Source organism: Epargyreus clarus, unplaced genomic scaffold, assembly GCF_041222505.1.
Source record: "Epargyreus clarus isolate Ecla_fem2 unplaced genomic scaffold, WU_Ecla_fem_2.2 ptg000012l, whole genome shotgun sequence".
NCBI lineage: Eukaryota > Metazoa > Arthropoda > Insecta > Lepidoptera > Hesperiidae > Epargyreus > Epargyreus clarus.
In genome coordinates this window covers 3,787,004-3,808,861 of record NW_027332220.1, presented here as the reverse complement: position 1 = coordinate 3,808,861, position 21,858 = coordinate 3,787,004, and the positions used below count along the sequence as shown (strand labels likewise).

General features: G+C 34.3%; 3 protein-coding genes and 1 long non-coding RNA gene across 5 annotated transcripts in view; all 4 read left to right on the top strand.

The window, feature by feature from the left end:
- Positions 1–315: 315 nt before the first annotated feature.
- On the top strand, positions 316–7,779 carry LOC140746142 (luciferin 4-monooxygenase-like). 2 transcript variants are annotated; one of them, XM_073078159.1, is made up of 11 exons: positions 316–515; positions 1,714–1,921; positions 2,371–2,563; positions 3,018–3,167; positions 3,466–3,613; positions 4,257–4,391; positions 4,633–4,764; positions 5,335–5,415; positions 5,766–5,912; positions 6,476–6,641; positions 7,591–7,779. In XM_073078159.1, the coding sequence occupies exons 1-11, from the start codon at positions 438–440 to the stop codon at positions 7,716–7,718; spliced, it is 1,566 nt and encodes a 521-aa protein (XP_072934260.1). In that variant the 5' UTR covers positions 316–437; the 3' UTR covers positions 7,719–7,779. The 2 variants fall into 2 exon arrangements, with proteins under 2 accessions (XP_072934260.1, XP_072934261.1); XM_073078160.1 differs by lacking the exon at positions 7,591–7,779 and having other exon boundaries at positions 5,766–5,926; positions 6,476–6,590.
- A 1,675-nt stretch (positions 7,780–9,454) lies between these two features.
- Positions 9,455–16,053, top strand: LOC140746529 (uncharacterized). Its single transcript, XR_012102773.1, has 6 exons — positions 9,455–9,582; positions 10,249–10,305; positions 10,491–10,530; positions 10,737–10,772; positions 11,024–11,106; positions 15,971–16,053. It is a non-coding gene; the product is annotated as an uncharacterized LOC140746529 (long non-coding RNA).
- Positions 13,120–14,170, top strand: LOC140746141 (uncharacterized). The gene is made up of 3 exons (XM_073078157.1): positions 13,120–13,186; positions 13,351–13,489; positions 13,628–14,170. The coding sequence occupies exons 1-3, from the start codon at positions 13,172–13,174 to the stop codon at positions 14,080–14,082; spliced, it is 609 nt and encodes a 202-aa protein (XP_072934258.1). The 5' UTR covers positions 13,120–13,171; the 3' UTR covers positions 14,083–14,170.
- Positions 16,054–16,505: 452 nt separating the features above from the next.
- Pi4KIIIalpha (phosphatidylinositol 4-kinase III alpha) overlaps positions 16,506–21,858 on the top strand; it is a 33,390-nt gene continuing 28,037 nt past the window's right edge. The window contains exons 1-6 of the mRNA XM_073078156.1: positions 16,506–16,677; positions 17,680–17,890; positions 18,299–19,023; positions 19,280–19,393; positions 19,793–19,970; positions 21,481–21,581. Of these exons, the coding sequence (XP_072934257.1) occupies positions 16,594–16,677; positions 17,680–17,890; positions 18,299–19,023; positions 19,280–19,393; positions 19,793–19,970; positions 21,481–21,581 (1,413 nt within the window). The 5' untranslated portion in view covers positions 16,506–16,593. The remainder of the gene's footprint in view (positions 16,678–17,679; positions 17,891–18,298; positions 19,024–19,279; positions 19,394–19,792; positions 19,971–21,480; positions 21,582–21,858) is intronic.

The following is a 21,858-nucleotide window of genomic DNA, read 5'->3' as shown; positions in this document are numbered from 1 at the left end:
TTTACGTGTTTGCTTGGAATGGGTTTCTCCCTGCATCTTAAGGGCTGGAGCTTACTTTACGATGGTCCTCCAATGTGTGTATTTGTGGAGGAAGGCCCTAATAATTGGCTTGGTCACATCATACTGGATGTCTTCTACTAAATACGTTTGACAAAACTGAATATAGGTACCTGACTATTATTATCATTAGGTTTTCTAATGATTCTATCTCTGCTGCCTGCATTAGCTATAAAATCAGAATATACATATTTAAATCTGAATAAAAAATGGGTATCAAAAACCGGTTTTTACTATATAAAATGTTTTGTTTCGTTTTAGATAGATAGTAAGTAACTAGATATCTTGTGGCCAAGTGGTCATTGGCACCGTTCATTTTGCAATCCGCTGTGCAGAACTACAATTCAGACGCAAGTTCAATCAACTTTGAATCGCCGGATATGATGAATTCTGCTAATCGACATCTGGGCCACTTGGTTTTGGATTGCATGCAGAGAAACCCGGATAGTATATGTCAGGTAAAGATAGTTTCTAAATTTTGGCTAAATAATTTCAATTCTCTAGCATCTACATTTATAACAGACCGACAGACAGTTGATATTTAGTAGGTACCTAATATAGGTCCAAACCTATACCCTTTGAGGAGTAAAAAAAGTTTCATAGGTATGTGAAGTCTGTCCCTGTAGTCTCGGGAATAGAATAGGGCTACGGTATCCCCTGCCTGTCGTAAGAAAAAAAAAAAGGGTATGTGAAGTCTATTAATACGCACTTGGCCAGCGAAGTAGACTATGGCCTAATCCTTCTCATTCAAAGAGGAGACCCGTGCCCAGAAGTGGGACAGAATGACTTGATGATGATGATAACCTTTAGATAAGGAACTCTACAAAAGGTAAACAATTCTAAAAACTCTACAAAAGGTAAACAAACCCCCTCTAGTTATATACGCCCAAGATTAATTTACAACTTGTATATTTCGAGAATGTTACGAAATTGAACTTTTTATATGATTTCAAAATAAGTAGGTACTTGAGTAATTATAGGTAAATATTTCTACCACTTAACGTCACACCATGGCGTTTATTTCAATAACGATTTAATTAGCGTAATTTCCTATTAAATAATTACTTAACTTCATTTTTCAGAATAACTTAAGTGTATACTTTAAGCATTTTATACTGTAAATAAGTAATTAAAAATTAAAAGTAAAATTTTACACGTAGGTATCGTGAATTGAACGAAATGCTCAAATACCTACTTGTAGTAAGTGACCAAAGTCTTTGAAATACCATGTTTTTCGTATCTTAGTAAGTAGTATTTTGTACGATCATTAAAATATATTTTTTATATTATTAGTTGAAGAAGTTTATTTAGATTAGTGCATATATTAGGATCATACTAATCCATAGGTAGATATATTAAGATAATATGCAGCAGCACCATTCCCGCATCCCCTTTTGCTTTTAATTGATGCGCTGTGATCTAAATGTCTACTATTGTGAAACTTTTCAACTTGGTTATGAGTAGCAATAGCGCAATTGATTCACTTTAGGGCTTCTGTTCTTGGCTTGGTTATGTAACAAATGGCGACTTGGATCCGCACTCATTGGCTAATTTACATTATATACAATACGAAACAATATTATACACAATGAACTATGAAAGATTACATGAAATCCAGATCCTATTTCAATATAAACTAAATATACTAAATTCCAGATAGATGCAGCAACAGGCCAAGAGGAAAGTAACGCATCAGTATTAAACCGCTCGATTCGTCTAGCTAGATGTTTCAGGAAGTTTGGTCTTAAGCCTGGTGATGTGCTGTCTCTTGCGGGCAGAAACCACCTGGATCTGCACATACCGTACTATGCAGCACTTCTTAATGGACTACCTGTTTCGGCCGTCGACCCGTCATTCAAATATAGTAAGTAAATTATTTTGCACATTACTGGCGTTAAAAACTAGAATGTAGAATGAACATTGAGGAACAGTGATCAAGACCACTTTGTGATCAAATAAACTAAAGAAAAAGTTAAGTTCTGCATTAAAAATGTCACTTTTTAAAGCAAGGATCGTTTCTTCTACACAACCTTCATCTCGGCATATATGTATTTAAGACTCAAGTACCATTCAGTTTTGAGATTTTCTACAATAAAATAATTTTCATCGATATTGCCGAAAGTAATCTACTGATGTCTATTAACAATAGGACCGACGGCTTAATCTGACTTCCAAAAAATGATGCTTACCTACATGAAAATATAAGGGCCTACTTAAGGCCGACTCGGCGTTGCTTTACTTTTTTATATTGACGATCCATTTGTGAGGCTTACGATGGCGTTAATGAATTTAAAATAATAATGTTGATTACAGGTGAAATAAAAACATTGTTTGCACTTTCGCGACCCAGGGTAGCATTTTGTCAAAAAGAAACATACGTTGATCAGGCAAAAGCAATAAAAAGTTTAGGACTGGACACAAAACTTTTGACGTTTGATGATGGAGAAAATAGTATGCAAAAATTTATAGAAGAATATGACACAGATGAACCTATTGACGATTTCAAGTAAGTAAACGCAATTATAGATTTTAATGTTAGAGCCCTTGTGTATGACTGACCGACGCCAGGGCCGGATTTAGGGGAGCGTAGACGGGGCTCCTTGGGGCCTTCACAAGAAAGAAGTCCCCACAGTAGAGAAAAAAACATGTAAAAATTTCGAGTTGTTAGCAGCGAAGGTTTTTTAAATTTTTGCTAACATGATGTTTTTCGCATTTTTACCAGTAATAATTGCACTTAACTAATTACTTATCAAATATTCTTTTAACCGAACAATGAAGCAGACGTGCTACGTAATGGAAAGTAGTCATCGCCGCTTATGAACATTTGCAACACTAGAGGACTCACCAATGCATCACCGGCTTTGGATGAGAGCTCTTTTTGCACCTTTTTTGAAGAGCACCATTTCTTTTTGTAGAGAAGATTTCTCTTTGACCAACATTTGAACACTTATTTATTTCAGGCCGTCAGAGTTTGATTTGGATAAAGTATATGCGCTGTTAATAAGCACTAGTGGTACGTCCGGGAAACAGAAACTGGCTGCAATTAAACATAATGTCCTGATCAATAAATTTAACCAATACATCGTCTTGTTTAGATTCGATGATAGTGGGTGAGTACCAGTTTCCCATCATTGTTTTCTTCCTTGTACCTATTTCTATCCTTCAAGTTATTCTTTTTTCGTCACTACATGCTGCTGATGTAGCATTCAGGTATTTACTTTCGCAGATTTTTATTGTTAAGTCTGGGAGAGGCCACTATTTTAGTAATAAGATTTTATTATGCAGCTGCAAGTTTCTTAAAATAGAATAGATTCCCAAATACTTCTAGAGTAGGTACTTCTGAAATTTCCAAATGATAAGTAGTAAAAGATTATTAAAAAGTTATAAAATTGCAGTTTTATTTTGTAGATCAAACAAAATATCACTCAACGTGTCTCCAGTGAACTGGATTTCTGGACTATTCTTTGCAATCGCCTTGCCAATGATGAAGCATATTAAACTGCAAACTTCAAGCGATAACTTGGACCATATTATCAACGTCATCAAAAAGTATAAGGTAGTGTTTAATGGTATCTACACTAATATTATAAAGAGGAAAACTGTTTGTTTGTTTGGTTGTAATGAATAGGCTCTAAAACTATTGGACCGATTTTAAAAATTCATTCACCATTCGAAAGCCACATTATCCACGAGTAATATAGGCTATATTTTATATGAAATATATTTGATAAATAGATTTTGAGGCGGTACAAGGTTTGCCGAGTCAACTAGTTATGCATAAAAATGAAGCAGGCTCCCTGCATACAGTTTTGTGATGGTAACAACGAGTCACTGCCACTCATGGGCCTTTAGAATCAGCCACCTTTAGGACCAAAACCGAAAAGTAGGCTGAGGTTGGCCACAAATACGTTGCCAGTCCATACTACATTGAAACGTTTTGTATAAGTGTAGCTGCCTTACCTTGAGATCAGGGTACAGCAGCGCCTAAAACTGTTTAATTTATATCAGCAGCTTTAGTCGCGGTTTTATTGTGGTTTTTAAGTGTGTGGTAGGGTGGAGACGTAGGGACAAGTTGTGATAGTAGCGCCTCAGCAGTATAACCTCGAGGATTCGTCCATCCTGAATTTTACTCTAGAGCACTTAAGCCTATCTAGCGTTTTTCTGGTATCTAATCGTCGGCTATTAATTAAAATTTCCAGCCAATAAGTACTTTGATCAGTACATCTATGATGACGTCTTTTGTCAGTCGCAAGGAACACGTGGATCTCAAAAGCTTTCGCAATGTGACGGTGACTGGTGCCAAAATATATCGGGATATGATAACAGAATTTCGAGTAAGTAATTCATATCAATATACTTCTTACAAGTGATTCTTAAAAGCCTAGTGGTTGAAACTCGGCCACTCGGTTTGAACCCCAAGCATTTTCTAAAATTTCATTCATTTTTTAAAATGAATGCATGCTCATTTGCATATTATAAAATAATTTTAGTGTAAACATTTATAGAAAACATACCTACTGTTTTCTTCAATTTGTTTCATAAATTATCTACGTTAATTTATACCAAACATTTCAGGCCCTATTACACAAGGATGCGATTATTACAGAAGCATATGGTATGACTGAGACTGTGGGACCATGTTTAGGGCCAAACCCCATGGGGCCTGATGGTACTTGTGGAAAACGTATGCCATCTTATCAAATTAAGGTACTTGCTGTTTTTTCATGTTTTTGGAAGTTGGTAGAACCAGTATAAACAATTGAGGGGGTACCATAGTATAGTCCGCGCCAATCTGCTAGTCTGCTCTGAAGTTGTTGCGAGCAGGTATAGTCATACAATTTGCTATGGCGACGCGATATATTTCTATATTCAGAACGGACTAGCAGTTTTACGCGGACTATAACCATCTATTACTAGTGAGAAGAAGTTCTTGCATTTCGTTGGAAGGTGTGGATGTCGGCTGACTTACATACTTCGATCAAATATGTCCAAAGCTTACATAAGTATATGAGGAAACTATCTTACTCCTCACAAGTGGCGTTGGATAGGTGGTTCAATTCAACTACAACTTCTGTTATGTATGGAGTTGTATGTCTTTAAGCAGTAATATCACTTACCATCACTGTCATGCGGTCCACCCAAATGCTCCTTCTACTTCGATGTTATAAAAACTTTTGGATGAAGTAAAAACCTTCCTTTACTTTCTGTTAACGTTTCGATTATTTTTTTTTTAATTTATCCAATAATTTGACTGCATAATCTGAAGGTTTCTTACAGCTAGTGGATCCAGATACGGGGAAAGAAGTAACTGAAGCAAATACTCCAGGAGAACTATGGGTGAAAGGAGAAATGTTTTCAGTTAAGTAGTATTACTATCATTTTACCAAATTTTTATTAGTATTCAAACGATAACAGTTTTTGTCTGTAAAAATTGAGGTTTCTGATACTACCTAAGAGGCAATTGCCGCCCAATGGCAATAGGACGTATTGATACCATGAGGAATAACTGTTATTAATAATTAATCGATCTATCCTATGTTTTACTTAACAAATTTAACGAGTCTAGTAGGCAGAAAATGTAATTTTTGATTTCTGCTGCTCAATTTTCGAACCTTATCCACGACAGGTTCAAACTCTTCCGTGAGAACGTCCGTCTTAACGTGAGAGTTATCCTGGTGTTAAATAATATGTACTTAATCTGTTTCTAGGAGTTTTACAACGATTCCGACGAGACAAAGAATACATTCACTGAAGACGGCTACTATAAAACCGGAGATCTGCTGTATCGAGATGAAAATGATAACTTTTTCTATGTAGATCGTCTGAAAAGCCTGATCAAATACAAAAACTTCCATGTACGTTCATAATAGTCAGTATCTTATCGAACATGGAAAGTTTTTTGCATGTTATTTTAGTACCAATGCAATTACGATAATTTAGATAAACTCTTAATGCACGATAAGAAGTGATGTTTTTTTACTTTTCATGATACTGGCAAATTTTGTAAATGAAATTATATATTCTTGAAAGCGTATTTAGAGCCATGGGATTCTATTGCGTTTCTTGCAAAAGAAGTACCCTATTCATATACAGACATATTCTAAGTTTGGAGTTTATGATCTTAAGAAATGTTAAGAAAACTCAGTGCGTGTGTATGAATTATATGGCGCCATCTCTTATGAAGTTGCTGAGGTTCCCAGAGATTCATGGTTACTATAGTCAGACTAAAAAATCTTTACGTGGCGAAATTGAAAATAGACCACAGACAAAAGAACATAGCTGCTTTTGCCACACGCACAGAGCCTGTCGGGCTATAAAAATAAACAACTTTTTCATCTTTCAAAATCCGTAACAGTTCAATAACATAATTGTTCAAGGAACTAACATGTTCATATTCTTTACCAATTCCTATCTCCAGGTGTTCCCAGCAGAGATAGAGGGTGTGATCCGCACACATCCAGCGGTGAGAGCGGTGTGTGTGTGCGGCGTGCCCCACCCCTACGACGGTCAGCAAGTTGTCGCCAGCGTGGTACTACGTGAGAACAGTCATGTGACTGCGCAAGAAATCAAAGATCTAGTCGCTAGTAAGTAAAATGTACCGAGAATATGTTTGTTATATTGTATAATAATACGTGCTTTGAAGGCCGGATTTGGATATAGGGAGGGCCCTAACTATTTATTATTCAAATAAGATGTTTTCTCCCTGAGTCTTTCCAAAATTGCCATCAAATAAAATATTTCAACAAAAATGTAATTAGTTAAGAGCAAAAAAGTTTGGAAAAAGTCGAAAAGTTGACCCGCCAAAATTTAGATTTTTTTTCTCTAATATGAGGGCCCCTCTCTTGTGGAGGCCCCGTTTTCTCTTCCCTAAATCCGGCCCTGGTTACATATCTTTTACACTTGAAAGCTATTTACTTATAACTAAATTGTTGTGCCCGTGGCTTCAACCGCGTTAATCAAGAAAATAGGATCTTCACATGATCGCAACCGACGTTCACATTTTTGCCATGTTCACATGTTCACGTGTTTTTATATCGCTCTGGTAAAGCCATTTATATCGTGATGATTATTAAACCATCCGTCTAAATTATTTAATGTAAACTTCTAACATTGTTGATCAAAGAGTGAAAAGACAAAAGATTTTTGGTAAAAATTAAGTAAATACCACGTAAAACACAAATATGTGTTGTCATGAACTTTTATTTAGAACAATTAAAGACAAAAAATTCCATGATACATTACTTTTGTGTAACTCCGGTTTGGGCAGCGCCAAGACAGCTGTAGAGAGCAAGAATCTTTGCGACTTACTCGACTTGACTTACTTATCATTTTATTATAGCTAAACCACGCAATATCATTGTAAATTGTAGTCTATATGTTGTTCTGACTTACAAACTATAGTATTGGAAAGTTTCATCCAATTCATACATTCATTCAAGAAGCCACATACACCCACCCATCCTCACAAACTTTCGCCTTTATAGTATTAAATATTAAAATGAAAAGTAGGATTAGTAGGATATCTTGTTACAGGTAAGCTCTCGAAAACTAAAGAACTATCTGGCGGCGTTGTGTTCTTGGATGAACTGCCAATGACTTCCACGGGTAAAGTACTTCGAGCGAAGCTTCTTGATATTATTATAGATTTACCAAGGCAGTAGTGTTATGCAAATTTTCTATAAATAAAAAGGATATTTTTTTTCTCGTAATTGGGAACAATAATTGTATTGTATCTAGATAGACTACATCTGGCGGTGAATTGTCAATAAAATAAAGTACCTACCTAATATTTTATGGCTTTCTCTTGTATAATCCCCATTATTTATAAGTTGCATATTTCTATCTTTGTGTTTTCCTACTAGATCTATTATTAAGGATAACGAAACTTCAAATTAAAATGTAAACAGTATTTTTATTTTCTTTCCTAATTCGTTTAAAACCCCTTTATGAAAATGGTAAAACTCACGTAGAAACTTTTGTGATTCGTCTCCGGCGGCACCACTGCCACACCTCTTTCTAGTGTTAAGCGCTGCTGTGTTCTAATTTGAGGAATTTGTTAAGGGAAACATACCACACTCTTCAAACAAGAACACAGTTTAGCATTTTACATTGTTGTTATTAGGCAGAAAAATGGTATGGTCTACTACGTTCCTTTTTTCATAAAAACAAAATAAATGCAATTTGTTTTGCAAACTTACCCTCTTAAATATTGTTTCTTCGGACAACCTTCATCCCTTCCACGTTTTTCAAAGTATACAATACAATACAATACAATACAATACAATACAATACAATACAATACAATACAATACAATACAATACAATACAATACAATACAATACAATACAATACTCTTTATTGTACACCAGACTTATAGTAACAAACAAAAATACACAATAAACATTAATTAAAGGTACAACTGGCGGCCTTATCGCTAAATAGCGATCTCTTCCAGGCAACCGTTTACAAATAAGAAGAAAGTGATATTGTATAAAAAGAGATCCAGAAAAGTATTCATGATTATAAAAACAGAAATCATAATAGTTAATAGTTATCCTCTCTTATCATAAATACAATACACTATTATGTACTCGTAGTTCAACCATGCGTAAATGATGTGTTTATTTCTGTCTCTAGCACCTTAATGGATATATAATATCTGACATGCAACACGGCATAATGTTGATTACATGAAAAAATGAAAAGGAAATGAAATATCTATGCAAAATAATCATTCTGTCCGTCCTTCCAATTGCAATAAAATACATATTTTATTTTTTTATAAAGTTTAGCTATCAATAAGTATTCTTACTGGATTTACTTTAATTATTACGTTGTACCTACAGTTCGCTTGAGTTTCGTTAAAACAGAGAGGTGGCAAACTGGCAACTAAATAGACCTTTCACACATATTATGTATTTTTTTCGTATAACAGCGATGCAGAGATGTTGCGTTCTTGTATGAAGGAGAGTTAAGTACATGAGGTATTCTAAGCCATGTGGAGTTTTAGTAATGAGTCTAGAACTAAACTTAGGTAGAATAGGAATCTACACGATGGTAAGTGATCACTGCCGCCTAGGCACAGGGACTAGGGCTCTACATAGAGCAGGTTCAGTACCCTTACCAGGAGTTTTTACGTTTCGACAAATATGACTGTTTTGGAATTTGTTTACGTATTGGCCCATACGATTTCCTAGTTCTGACACAATCCGCTAGGGGCGCTGATTGGAATTTGTATGGGCAAATACGTAAACAAATATCAAAACAGTCATGTTTATATCATAACAGAGACAAAGTCGCGAAACAAAGTGCTATATTCAAACACAATAGTTCCCACAAAACACATTTCAATTTGAAGTGATTATTTGTCAATTATTTTGTGATAAAATCAAATACTTATTGTATAAACTGTGGAAATTTTTACATGCAATATATAAAAGGCTTTTAGAACATTGACAACTCGTCTACTTCCAGCGCATTCGTGACTATAACCAAGTTACAGCTCGAAGCAAAATCCTACATAAGGTATGTTAATAATTAATATTTCAGTATTTTAAACCTGAACAGTGAAATGTGGAGTCCTCAGCTATCTGTGTACCCTATTCTATATATACTCTGTATAGAAATTCCATAATTTCAAATATTTAAAATAATATCGTATTTAATTTGTTCCTCCTGCGAGTAGGAACCCTATGTCTCAATGTCCCTACGACGATCTTATATCTATAATACATTCAAGTAACAAAATTTTCTTTAGAACTCTGCTCAAGAGACATTTTACGCACCTTCCAAACATTTGGGTAATTATAATGGAATGCGGCCATGCGTACCGACATTCTTCCCGGGGTCGTTGGTTAAGCGGTTCGCCTGGTAAACGCCTGTAAGACACCTTTTACCGCCTCTTGCAACGGGCACGGGATTCTGTAGCTTTATTTTGTTCCCGAGAATACAGGGACAAGCCTTTATACCGGCACCTATTCGTTGCATGTGCTAAATAATTTTATTATGCCAATCGATTCAGAGTAAAATTGCGTACTTTACCTAATATCTGTGACTTAAGTGTTGCTATTGTACAAATAATAATCATTGCCCCTGCGACCAGCCACTAGCATTTATACAATTTCACGCAATTTTCCCTACTTGGCAAAATCAAATTCGTAAACGAAAGTTTATTTCCATTTTTCTTTTCAGATTAACATGTTTAAGTTTACTTTCGTTCTGCTCATTGCTGTGATGATGATTGGAGGTGTAAGTACCTACTACTTCCTAATAAAGTACCTAATAACTACGAGTAGGTATGTAAGTTGGTAATTATATATCCAAAGATTCGTACCTTATGTTACAATTTCGTAGCTGATATTCACGTACCTACCTATATTTGTAATTAGAACTATATGGAATACGTTTGTTTATTTGTTATTTCTTTTTTGCAGTCTTATCAACAGGGAGGCGGTGGCGGAGGACAAGGTGGTGGTATGTAAAACTGTAAAACCCTTATAAATTTTGGGTCAAAAGTGGCTTAGTTACGTCATTTTGTAATCTACTGTAATATCCTCCTTTTTTAACATTTTGATGATGAAAAATAGTTTAATCTAATAAATAGTGTCTGGGACACTTATTTAAGAAGATCAAAACTCATCCTTATTACGAAAATATACCGATAATGTATTATTTTTCAGGCGAAGCTGGGGGTAGTGTTGGCGGAGGTTTTGGAGGTTGGTATTTATGATAAGCAATATACTACGTAAATTTATAATTTATATTATTTTTCTATTATGAGATTTTAATATTTTTTATAAGTTTTTGGTCTAGTCGAGATTCAATCGTAGGACCCTTTGAGCACTAAGTACAAGAAGATAAGTAGAAACCTACATTTTATCTGCTTGGATTTTTGAGTTAAATTTAAAATAAAATAATAAATAATAACACTATTTTTATTATATTTAACTTTCTTCGATACTAAAAGGTAGCGCCGGTTTTGGAGTTGGGGGCGGTGCAGGAGGCCAGGCTGGAGGCCAAGGCGGAGCGCAGGGAGGTGGTGGACAATAGGTTGGCAACAAGCTTATGAACCATATTTACTATTTATAACTGTATCTCCTGTAAGAAAATACTTTCACTTATGCCCGGTTTCTGAAGTCTCGATTTAACTGGTCAATAGCTATTGATTCAATAAAGTTATGGATTCGATAACTGCCGTTTAACTACTGGTGGGTTTCTGAGTACACAATACACCGTTTGATAACTATGGAATCGATAACTGGTTCCCTAAGTGGTCGCTAGATGGCAGTTTTTATACAAATGATTTTGAAATTAGTTTTGAGACTTTATTTTGGCTTCAAAACATAAGATAATATTATATAAAATATTTATGACTTTATTCATATCGTTCATAATATAAAAAAGCTTTGCACGTAATAATTAAGATAATTCATTATATTTGAGTGGCTGTATGTATGCGTTCTTATGTCAATAATTAAAAAAACATCAAATGTCAACGTTGGTAAAAATATTATAAGTATTTACCGTTTACTGTTTGAAATCTTTTAACTTGCAATTATCTTTTGTTATTACTTGTAATGGAGTCTATGAAAAGAAGTAAAAATTTTTCCGAAAGGGAAAAGCTGCTTGCTTGTCTGCTGGGAAAGAATTTTTGCATATAATTGATAATAAAAAGACGGATGGAACTTCTGTGGAGGCCAAGAAAGAAGCTTGGATATCGCTGACTAAAAATTACAACGCGGGGGGATTACGGTTCTTACGGCGCCAAGATTTGAATGCGGATCCGTATAGATTTCGATGAGACAAGACGAAAAGTAAGAATAAATTTTTTTGATATCTCGCTTAGTTTTCGAGATATCGATACTCAAAAATTATTCGAAAATTTCGATTTTTTGCGTTTTAAAAGTGAAATTGCCGAGGAACGGCGCGGCGGAAACGGGTGCGACTGGTATCTCCGGATAGGGGAGGACGTGCAGAATACGGTAGAAGAAAAATGAAGAGAATTAGTTAAGAAACGGCGGAGGAAAATGAGAAAAACCAAAAATTGATTTTTGAAAAACGGAGAAAATTATATTTAAAAATTTAGAAAACGGAGAGGAACGGAAGTAGTATGTGCGAAAAGGTATCGTTGAGACGAGTACGCTGGTATAAAATAATTAGAAATCGGGCAAGGGACAACGAAGTTAGAGGTGATAGAAATTTGAGTTGGTATTGGTTAGGTTAGGTTTTTTGTTTTTTTTATTTTATTAATAAAACTGCACTCCACAGACTGATCGTCCGTGCCTCATATTTTACTCTTAGTCAAAATAGTTGATAGCTTCACTATGAGCCTTCCCTGTCACCACCGCACTTAACCTGGTAATGGCACGAGCCGATACCCAGTTTCATGCGGTGATGGCAGTGGCGGCTGTACAGAAAACCTTATTTTACTTACTACTTACTACAGGACCCTTTTTTTTTTTTTTTTTTTTTCCTTGCGTTGGGACAATTTGTTACAAACATACATAAACATAAACACAATTTTAAACACAAACATAGCATAAACTAGGACCTACTTGCCTCGTCCTTTCCGGAGGCCACGTCGAGCTTGCGGTTCGTGATTTTGTTTATGACCTTCGAGTCCCCGCTACGGATAGCCATCAAGATGTTATAGTCCTCGGTTAGGTTAGGTTTTTTTGTTATTATTATTATCATAATAATAGTGATATACATAATAAAGGATAAAATATATCTTCAAAAAATTTTTTCAATAAAATTCCAACATTTTTAATAATGTATTTATTAATATCTTGAAAACTAAGCAAGATATCGAAAAAAAATATTCTTTGTTTTCGTTTTCTTTTCCAAAAATCTATCGAAATACATCATTAAAAGAATATTTTTTTTTTATTTTTCGATTTTTAAATATCGATATCTCGAAAACTAAGCGAGATATCAAAAAATTTTATTCTTACTTTTCGTCTTGTCTCGTCGAGATCTATAAGGATCCGCATTCAAATTTTGGCGCCGTAAGAATCGTAATCGTGCCTACAACGCGATCTCAGAAACTGGGTACCGGACAGAAAAGCAATTACATGCTTTGTATGATAATTTAAAGAAAAAAGCGAGAAAAAACATGAGTGACGACAAGGTAAGCATTTGAAATAGTTGCCTTTTGGTATGCTGTAGTATAGTCTCCCGGGTAAGATATTCGTCAACGCTTTCATACACACCGGTCTTGAAGCTAATAAAAACGATCACTGCTTTTCGATTCTATCGAGAGCATACTATATTTATATTAAATTTAAATTTCAGTCGGAGATATACAAGACGGGGGGAGGAACTTTTTGTCCCAAAACAACTACAATTGATGAAAAAGTTGTGGCTTTATTAACACCTCAATTTCAACCATTAACAAATGAATTTGACTCATCGGCACCATATCACACGCTAGGTAAGTCAAAGTACCAGTACCAGTACCAGTTAGTGCTTTGATGATATTGAGGCAAAGCATATCTTTGATTATATTTGTAATAAATACAATAATAACACAGTAACTAATTTTTACACGTTTTTATTATAAATGTTCCAGTACCAGCACCAAATAAAGATGTTCCGGTACTCAATGAAGATTTGCAAGCTGACCTTCCAGAAGATTTACTGGTAGTTATTGATGTGAAAGACGATCATATGTTTGGAGCGGATTCAACCCCACCAGTTAAAGCTTTAAAAGTGCCACAATCCTCTGTCTTACAGGACATAGAAAGCACACCGAAGCCCAAAAAACTGTGCTTAACTGAAATAAAAAAAAGAAAAATTAATAATATAACCTCTTGCATCATCAAAAGAAAAACCGACAAACAAACGAATGAAGATATTTTAACTAATAAAAGGCTAGAAGTTTATGAAACTCAACGGCAATATGAGGTGATGAAGCTAGAAAAAACTAAAGTTTTACTAGATTTAGATATAGAATTAAAGAAAACACTTTTGGAAAGTGCCAAACTGGACTTGGAATTCAAAAGAAAAAATTATAATTTGTCATAATTTATTTTACTGTTATATATATTCATATATAATAATTTATTTATTGATTGAATAGTGTGTCCTTTTTAAATAAAAATGTCTGTGAACATATTGTTTTTAATTTGTATCCCTATATTAATAATTATAAATTAAAAATGTGATTTTGAATAAGAAATTATACGAACCTAAAATATTGTTCAACTAGTAACCGTCTAAAGTTATTTCCTGCAGATGGTACAGATTCTATAAATGATTCTGATATAGTATCTTCAGCAATAGAATCAGTAATATAATCAGTAATATCATTTTGCTGCAGTGCGATATTGTGTAATACAGCTGTTGCAACAATTACAGTTAATGTGCGATTAACATTTATCCTCATTTTTTGTGACAGGCAAGCAAATCTTCTCTTCCATACACCAAATGTCCTCTCTACTGTGTTTCTAGTTCTTATTTGTGCCTGATTATATAGTTTTTCTTCATTTGTGACAGGATTTAAATATGGTGTCATCATATGCTTTCCACAAGGATAAGCATTGTCCCCTAGGAGATGGCCCTCTATCTCATTATTATCTAGGCGTGCACGCAGAAACGAGTTGTGATAAACTGTACTGTCATGAGTTGAACCATGCCAGCGGGCATCGATATCACGGATCTGTAATTTTGCATCACACACAACTTGGACATTAATAGAAAAGAAACCTTTTCGATTTCTAAATAATTCTGCTTGATCACCTCCAGGCGACTGAATTGGTATGTGTGATCCGTCTATACAACCAATCACGTTTGGGAATCCCGCGATATTATAAAATTGGCTCTTCACTTTCCTCATCTCCTCCATATTTGGCATACATATATAAGTTTTAGCTAGCGTTGCTATTTCTTTGCTGACTTTATGAACCACCCTTGACACAGTAGTTTTGTGCACATTTATGTCATCACCAATCAATACTTGGAAAGAACCTGTTGCATAAAACCGTAGTGTGATAAAAATTTGTTCTAGAACAGATAAGGTACATTTACGATGCGCAACTGGAGCTAAGCTAGGTCCGATGATATCTTTAAGGTGTAGCACAGTATTTTTATTAAACCGATATCTTAATTTAAATTCTTCATCAGTAAACATTTCAAACGGATTTCGCCTATTCCTTAAGTTTCTGGAGACTGAAATGTTAGAAATAACCTCCACAACTTCAAAATCGGACTCTGACGAACTGCTCATATTATGCATATCCATAATGCCACTCACAGTTTTGTTTTTTTTTTTTTAAATTGACGCTTCTAAATCAAGTTTTATTATTGATATCTTGTACTAAAAGTATTGTTTAACAGAGTTAGCACCCAATGATGTACATACTTTGTAAATAATAACCTAATGCCTAAAACATAGTATAGTTTGACTTTGACAACCAACCAATGAAACGTCAAATAAAGTTATGAGACCGATAAACGGCCAAAATCTGTCAGTTAAGTTAAACGTAGAATAAGCGACGTTTAGCTTCCAATGTGCTGTTCAGAAACGCACTTTCTCAAGTTATCGGACCAATAGGGATAACATATACATAAACCACAGTTAAAAGTACCTCAGAAACCGGGCAAGTGTCAATTAAGTATCTACAGCGTGGATATTTGTGATGAATTCCAAAGAGAATTGCATTATCCAATGTCAATAGCAGATGCATTGCTAACCTAAGGATTACTTAAATAGGAATGCCTCACTTGTTTCTCATATGACATTTCTGATATATCGTAGAAACAGATGTTCTAACACTTCGCTTGTGTTGTGTAGTTTATTACTTATAATCATAATAACAATATTGTTAATCTAGATTTTTGTACTCCCCCAAATAAACCAACATTTACAATTCCTTTTTTCATTTACAAATTATGTAATTTTATTTTGTTTCAGTAAACGATAATATGATTGGTCCATATCTACGAAAATCAATGTACCTAAATGTTACCTAAAGATAATAAAAATGTTTAACTGAATACTCGTTTTATTTGTGTAATTAATAAAACTTCATTACACCTTTATCAGAGCAAGACATCACTTAAAGTGTCGGTCATCTAATAAAATATCTTCCTATCTTCATTATAGATGTGTTTCTGATCTTTCTGATCTTGTTCTGATGATGTTTCTGGTGTTCATCGTCAAACAAAATAACCGGCGATAACCCTGTTTATTACTGTTAACAGTGGTAGAGGTCGCCATGATCGACTTGATTCATAGTATAAACATGACTGGATTCATTAATATTTTTAAGATCTAATACTAAAAGTCAGCGTAATCATAATTATTGAACATGCTAGAAATTAATTTAGAGATTTTATTAATATCTACAAAATGTACATACTATATAAAATATTGTAGCACACGTAGAATGGAACATGCTTACTCATTGTATTGACTTGACAATTTGACAATCTGTCTACAACTGTCAAAGTCCATAGAATTGTATGGGATAGTCGATCGTGTTTCCAATTTTCGGATTAGAAAATGTGTGGTTTGGATACGAGATAAAAGCCGAGATGGACGAGAGCGACTTTTTTAGGCAGACCGTGCAGCATTTAGCGAGATGTCTATCTTGCATCCACCCTACGCCATGGGAGAAGGTTGCTAATTTTGTAATCTTATTTACCTGTTTATTGAGTTACGAAACCGTGCCAGGTTTCGTTATTGCAGTAATTATAGCTCGGTGAACAATGTTCCTTAATGTCGTTAATAATCGTGAAATGGTCAACCTTTGTTTATGTTTTGTTTTGAATATGATCTCATCATGACATAAGCTATATCGTCATATCGGGGTCTACCAGCTGTCAATCAATAACATTATTGATCGCCCATTTCGTTAATTACTTATTTATCTTCTATAAAATACTAAGTTACGCTTCTGTACTTTATTTAAGAAAAAGCAATTGCAATTTACTATAATATCAGAGATCCTCAAACTTTTTAGCCTTCTATCCACCACCTGGTTCTTTTTAAGGCTCACATAGACTTCTTCAGATAGTTTTTTACTTTACTTTGGGTAGCAGTAATTTAGATCATACCAAATTGTTCTTCAATATATTTGCAACATCCTTGCTGTTATGTAAAAAATATATTCTTGTAATGTATGAGATGTAGTGACAGCATTGTGTTTTAAACTCACCCTCTTAATCTGGGGTCCTAGGTTCATGCATGCACTTTTGATTTTACAAAATGTATGTATACACTGGTTTAATGGTGAAGGAAAATATTGTAAGGAACTGACAACCTGTAGGCTTCTTTAAAAAATAGGATATGTATTAACATATAGTCACTGGAAAGGTTAAATGTCTAACGCAAAGGGGCCGCCTCTTCTGTTAGACTTTAAGCATTTAAGCAGTGACTATATTTATAGCACGGCTGTATATGGCTGTCTGGCTCGATACAGGCCGTGCTACCTATCGATACAGGCCGTGCCGGTCAAAATATTGTAAGAATTAGGATAATGTGATTTCATCAGCGACAGAGTATGCCTGACACTTCAATATCTGTAGATATACATAGAGTCTAATGGGTTGGCAATGACCAGAACACTTCCTAATTGTTTGGCAACCCATAACACTTTGTCTGTGCTATCAATCCCACAGGTGAACACTCTCTTCATGCTCTGCCCGCAAGCGAGCTCCTGCTTCGTGGTGAATCCACGGAGCCAAGAAGCGAGCATTGCCCTCGGCCTCTACTTCCTGCAGAGCGGCCTGCAGCATCAGGACAAGTTGCTACCATACTTCCTGAAAGTCCTGAAGTGCTTGACCAACGCACAGTTTGAAGAACCTTTGTTTAGGTGCAATAGTGGTGATCGTGAGTGATTTTGATTAGTTATGTCTGGAAAATAGTGCAATATTGTACCTTGCTAGGTTATTAATACTTTTTTTTAATAAACTGGTATTAGTACATCTAGTTTTGTAGTAATTTTGGTTTGAGAATTATGCAATACATGTCTAAATACAAAACATACTTAGTTCATACCATTAGTTCTTCTAAACAAGAAATATACTACAAAACAGCCTAAAAACAGAAGAATATATTCTTCCTTTTTTGAAATTCATCAAAACTTATGATGTGTTCTTACAAAGGTACTCTGAAAGAAAATAAAAGTGTTATTTTTCACATAAGAACAGTTAAATAGTAACAATGTTTCACACAAGAGAGTTAATACATTTTTATGTAATGTCTAAAATATTAATTATTATATTACATTTATCACAGGTATTCCAATGTCAGAGAAGTTTAGCTTCTGCCTGAACACATTGCTGTCCGATGTGGCTTCGAAGCAGCCAGCTCTCCGTGAGGAGATCATCACAGCCCAAATTGAACTTATGTCTAACCTCACGAAGACAATCATCAATTGTCACGAAAGCAAAGACTATAATAATACTGTATCAAAGCTACAATTGTGCAAAAGCACAATACCAATCCTCATTGGTCTTGCAAGATCTATGGGGAGATACGCAACGATCGAGCCTCCTTTACTTTGCCGGTTATTCCCGCAACCTCCCAGTCCAGTAAAGACGAAGGAACCTGAACCTAACTTTGAGTATTCAACGCTTGATAAGAAGAGGAAGTTTAACCAATTCAGACCGATCATACCTAGATCGTTGTCCGGCAATTTAAATGCTAATAACGAGCATGTAGTTGAAAATGGAACGGATACAACGGACAGTACAGGAGGAACTCTTAAACGAGGCTCCTTTCACAGCTACAGCTCAGTCCCATACGATCCGACGACATACTTCTTCCACAAATTCGGATCCAGTTTCAACCAGTTTCCGTACATGAGGTTCTCAGAGTCGCCGGAAAAGAGGATTAATGTGCAATTCTATGTCACATACTTACAGTCAATATTGTCACTCGCGAAGAAACTTCTCACCAAAGATCTGTTGGCATTTTTGGATGAAGAAGCAGAGGATATTTATGCTTCAGGACAGATTAAAGTGAGTTAATAGATTGTTATTATCAAGAAATCTTTCACCTTCTTACATAACCATGAATACCCTAAATTAAAATTAAATTATCTGAAGATGTTTCTTAACTAAGTTTTCGATGTTTTGAAATATCATTTCTATATGACGGACTGTATGATTTCATTTAAGATTAACTCTCTTTTAAACGTTCTTAAACAATCATAATTCCAGATTACAGATAAAATTACATATGTGAGTAAAGTATGATTCTTATTTATGTTTTTAGGTATTCCCATACAAGTCCTTTTCCGAGACATTAAATTTAGTAATGGTGACCTTGTTGAGAGAAATTCTACAGCATCAAAAGGATTTACCTAGCCCCTTCACTAAGGATGTTCAAGTAAGTTTATTGCAGATATGTGGTTAGAAATATAAAGTGAGGCAAAACTGCAAAAAATAAATATTTAGAAAATGATAGTATTGTGATATTTACCAGCTATGGTATCATTACACCTTTATCTGTATAACATAGCAGTGTAGGATTCTGTTTCATATTGACCTATTTTTTCACCCTGTTGTGTTCTGGTTTGAAGATTATGTTCAGACAAACTTACGAAAAATATTTGAGCTGTTCCATGCTGTGTGTCAAGCATGGCAGAACTGCCAATAGCTTTGGTAGGATTCCTGATCTGTAAGATTCCATACATACATCTTTAGTAGTTGTTCCTCATTTGTGGCTACTTTAGAAAATCTGTATGACTAATTTTATATGTGACAAGAACCTATTTTTATTTTGCAGGAATTCGTAAAATGCCTATTTCTGAGCGGGCAAACAGAGCTTCAGAGTCGTCATCACGACGCTTCAGAGAAAGAGGACAGAGAGAGTAACTTTGCCACCGTGAATAAGTTCAAAGTGAATGTTATGGCTAACTCGGCGTGTGTGGACTTGTTGGTGTGGGCGATTGGCGATGAGACAGGTAAATGTATGATAATATGGACATGGATAAATGTATGACAGTATGGACTATACCCGGACTATTTAATTGCGTTTAGATCTGGGAATGGAGGATAAGTTTAGCAAGAGTTGTGGTTAAGAGGATAGTTACAAAATACTAATAAGAAAAAGAAGAAAGATAGAAACAAAGGGTTTATTCATGTCCATTTTAGTAACTACGAACTTTCAATAAGGATTGCCAATCAAAAAAAAAATACATATTTCTATTTACCTCTCACCTTTTTTTATAATAAGTAAGCGAGCAACAGAATCAAAAGATTACATTGTTTCATTCATCCATTTTGATATATGTTATTAAAACAAGTTATTCCTTTATTTAAAGAGGTGATTAAATGGGTAAACACTCCTTTTAATGCTATGCTATATTTCAAATGAATTTTTTGTTTATCTATATCAAAGGTCTTATATATTTCCTGTAGCTGAGGTGATGCTCAACGAGCATAACAAATTATGCTTACACAAGATATTTCGTTACTTATTATAAAATAATAGGTGTTTAAAAAAACACCTAAATTTATTATTTTGTATGTGTATTATTTATTATTATGTATGTATATTATATTCTTTTATTATATATTTATTACAGTATGTGCGGACTATGACGTGCCGGCTCTTATAAACGCTCTAACAATATTAATAGGTATCTCTTCGTAGGTTTGAGTTTGATTTGGACCCCATGACTAACAATTTTTGGAATTTTTTTGAATATGAAATACCTTATCATATATAATTAAAATATAATATGACATTATTAATTATTATTATTCTAACGTTTTTTTAACTTTTTCGTCCTCTTAATAATATTGACAGGGCTAAGGATTTTTTATGTTTTTATAGATTTAGGTGCTTTAATAACATACTAATTTGAGATTGTATCAAGTAGGTGGAACAAATATTTTGTTTATTTCATTACTATTAAGTATTTTATGACCTAATGAAAGAAAAAAAGATGTGCTGTCGAACTGATGTTAAAATTCAAAAGTTATAGAACTATCCATAATTCAGTTGAGGCACTACCCATTTCAACTACTTCTGCCTCGTAACAACTGTACTATACTTAATATAGAAGGGTATGATAAGATATACTAATATGAGGCATTGATGATCGATACATGCATACGTATATGACAGCATGTTCATTTGCTACATTTAATACGCAGATTTACAAAATGCACTGGAAAATGCAGATACGCTGCAAGTATACGCACAAATACGTACACGTGTGTACGCATCTTGCTACGTACGTGCTTTATGCATCGCGTATGGTAATACGTAAATCTTTAAATATTATTAATTTTAAGTACTGGCTCACCATGTGGATTTGTTTTCTATTTTTTTGATATTAAGATTAAAATGCACTGAAAATTGCAAATACGCTGCAAGTATACGCACGAATGAACGCATACGTACGTACGGTACATAACGCATGCGTCGTATATGATACGTAAATTTTAACGTTTTATTAATTTTAGGTGCTGATTCACTGTGTGGGAGGTTGACAGAGAAAATTAATTCGAATCACAATCATAAGCTGATCTTAGCTCACATGCCGTTACTTATGGTCTGTTTAGAGGTGAGTTTCTATAATAGTAGAGTAGATGGAGTAGAGTAAACATGTAGTTTAGTATTAGGATTACACCAAGCTTAAACTTTTTATTTTGTTTAGCTCAAGAGGTAGTTTTTAATAGTAATAAATAATTTTCACATTTTTGTACTACTGTAGCTAATTGACCAAATATTAGCATTTACTATTAAATTTTATTTTATATGTCATATTTTGGTATTAACTTGTAATTATTAGAATGAAATTATTTTCACATTAAGTTAAAAATAATACGTTTTATATAATT

Bases quoted from the DNA above. Each gene is read 5' to 3' on its own strand.
- LOC140746142 (XM_073078159.1), top strand. From the start codon at position 438: ATGATGAATTCTGCTAATCGACATCTGGGCCACTTGGTTTTGGATTGC. The intron at 5,913-6,475 runs GTACGTTCATAA...TCCTATCTCCAG, and splicing joins TCAAATACAAAAACTTCCAT to GTGTTCCCAGCAGAGATAGA. The intron at 6,642-7,590 runs GTAAGTAAAATG...ATCTTGTTACAG, and splicing joins AATCAAAGATCTAGTCGCTA to GTAAGCTCTCGAAAACTAAA.
- LOC140746141 (XM_073078157.1), top strand. The intron at 13,490-13,627 runs GTAAGTCAAAGT...TAAATGTTCCAG, and splicing joins GGCACCATATCACACGCTAG to TACCAGCACCAAATAAAGAT.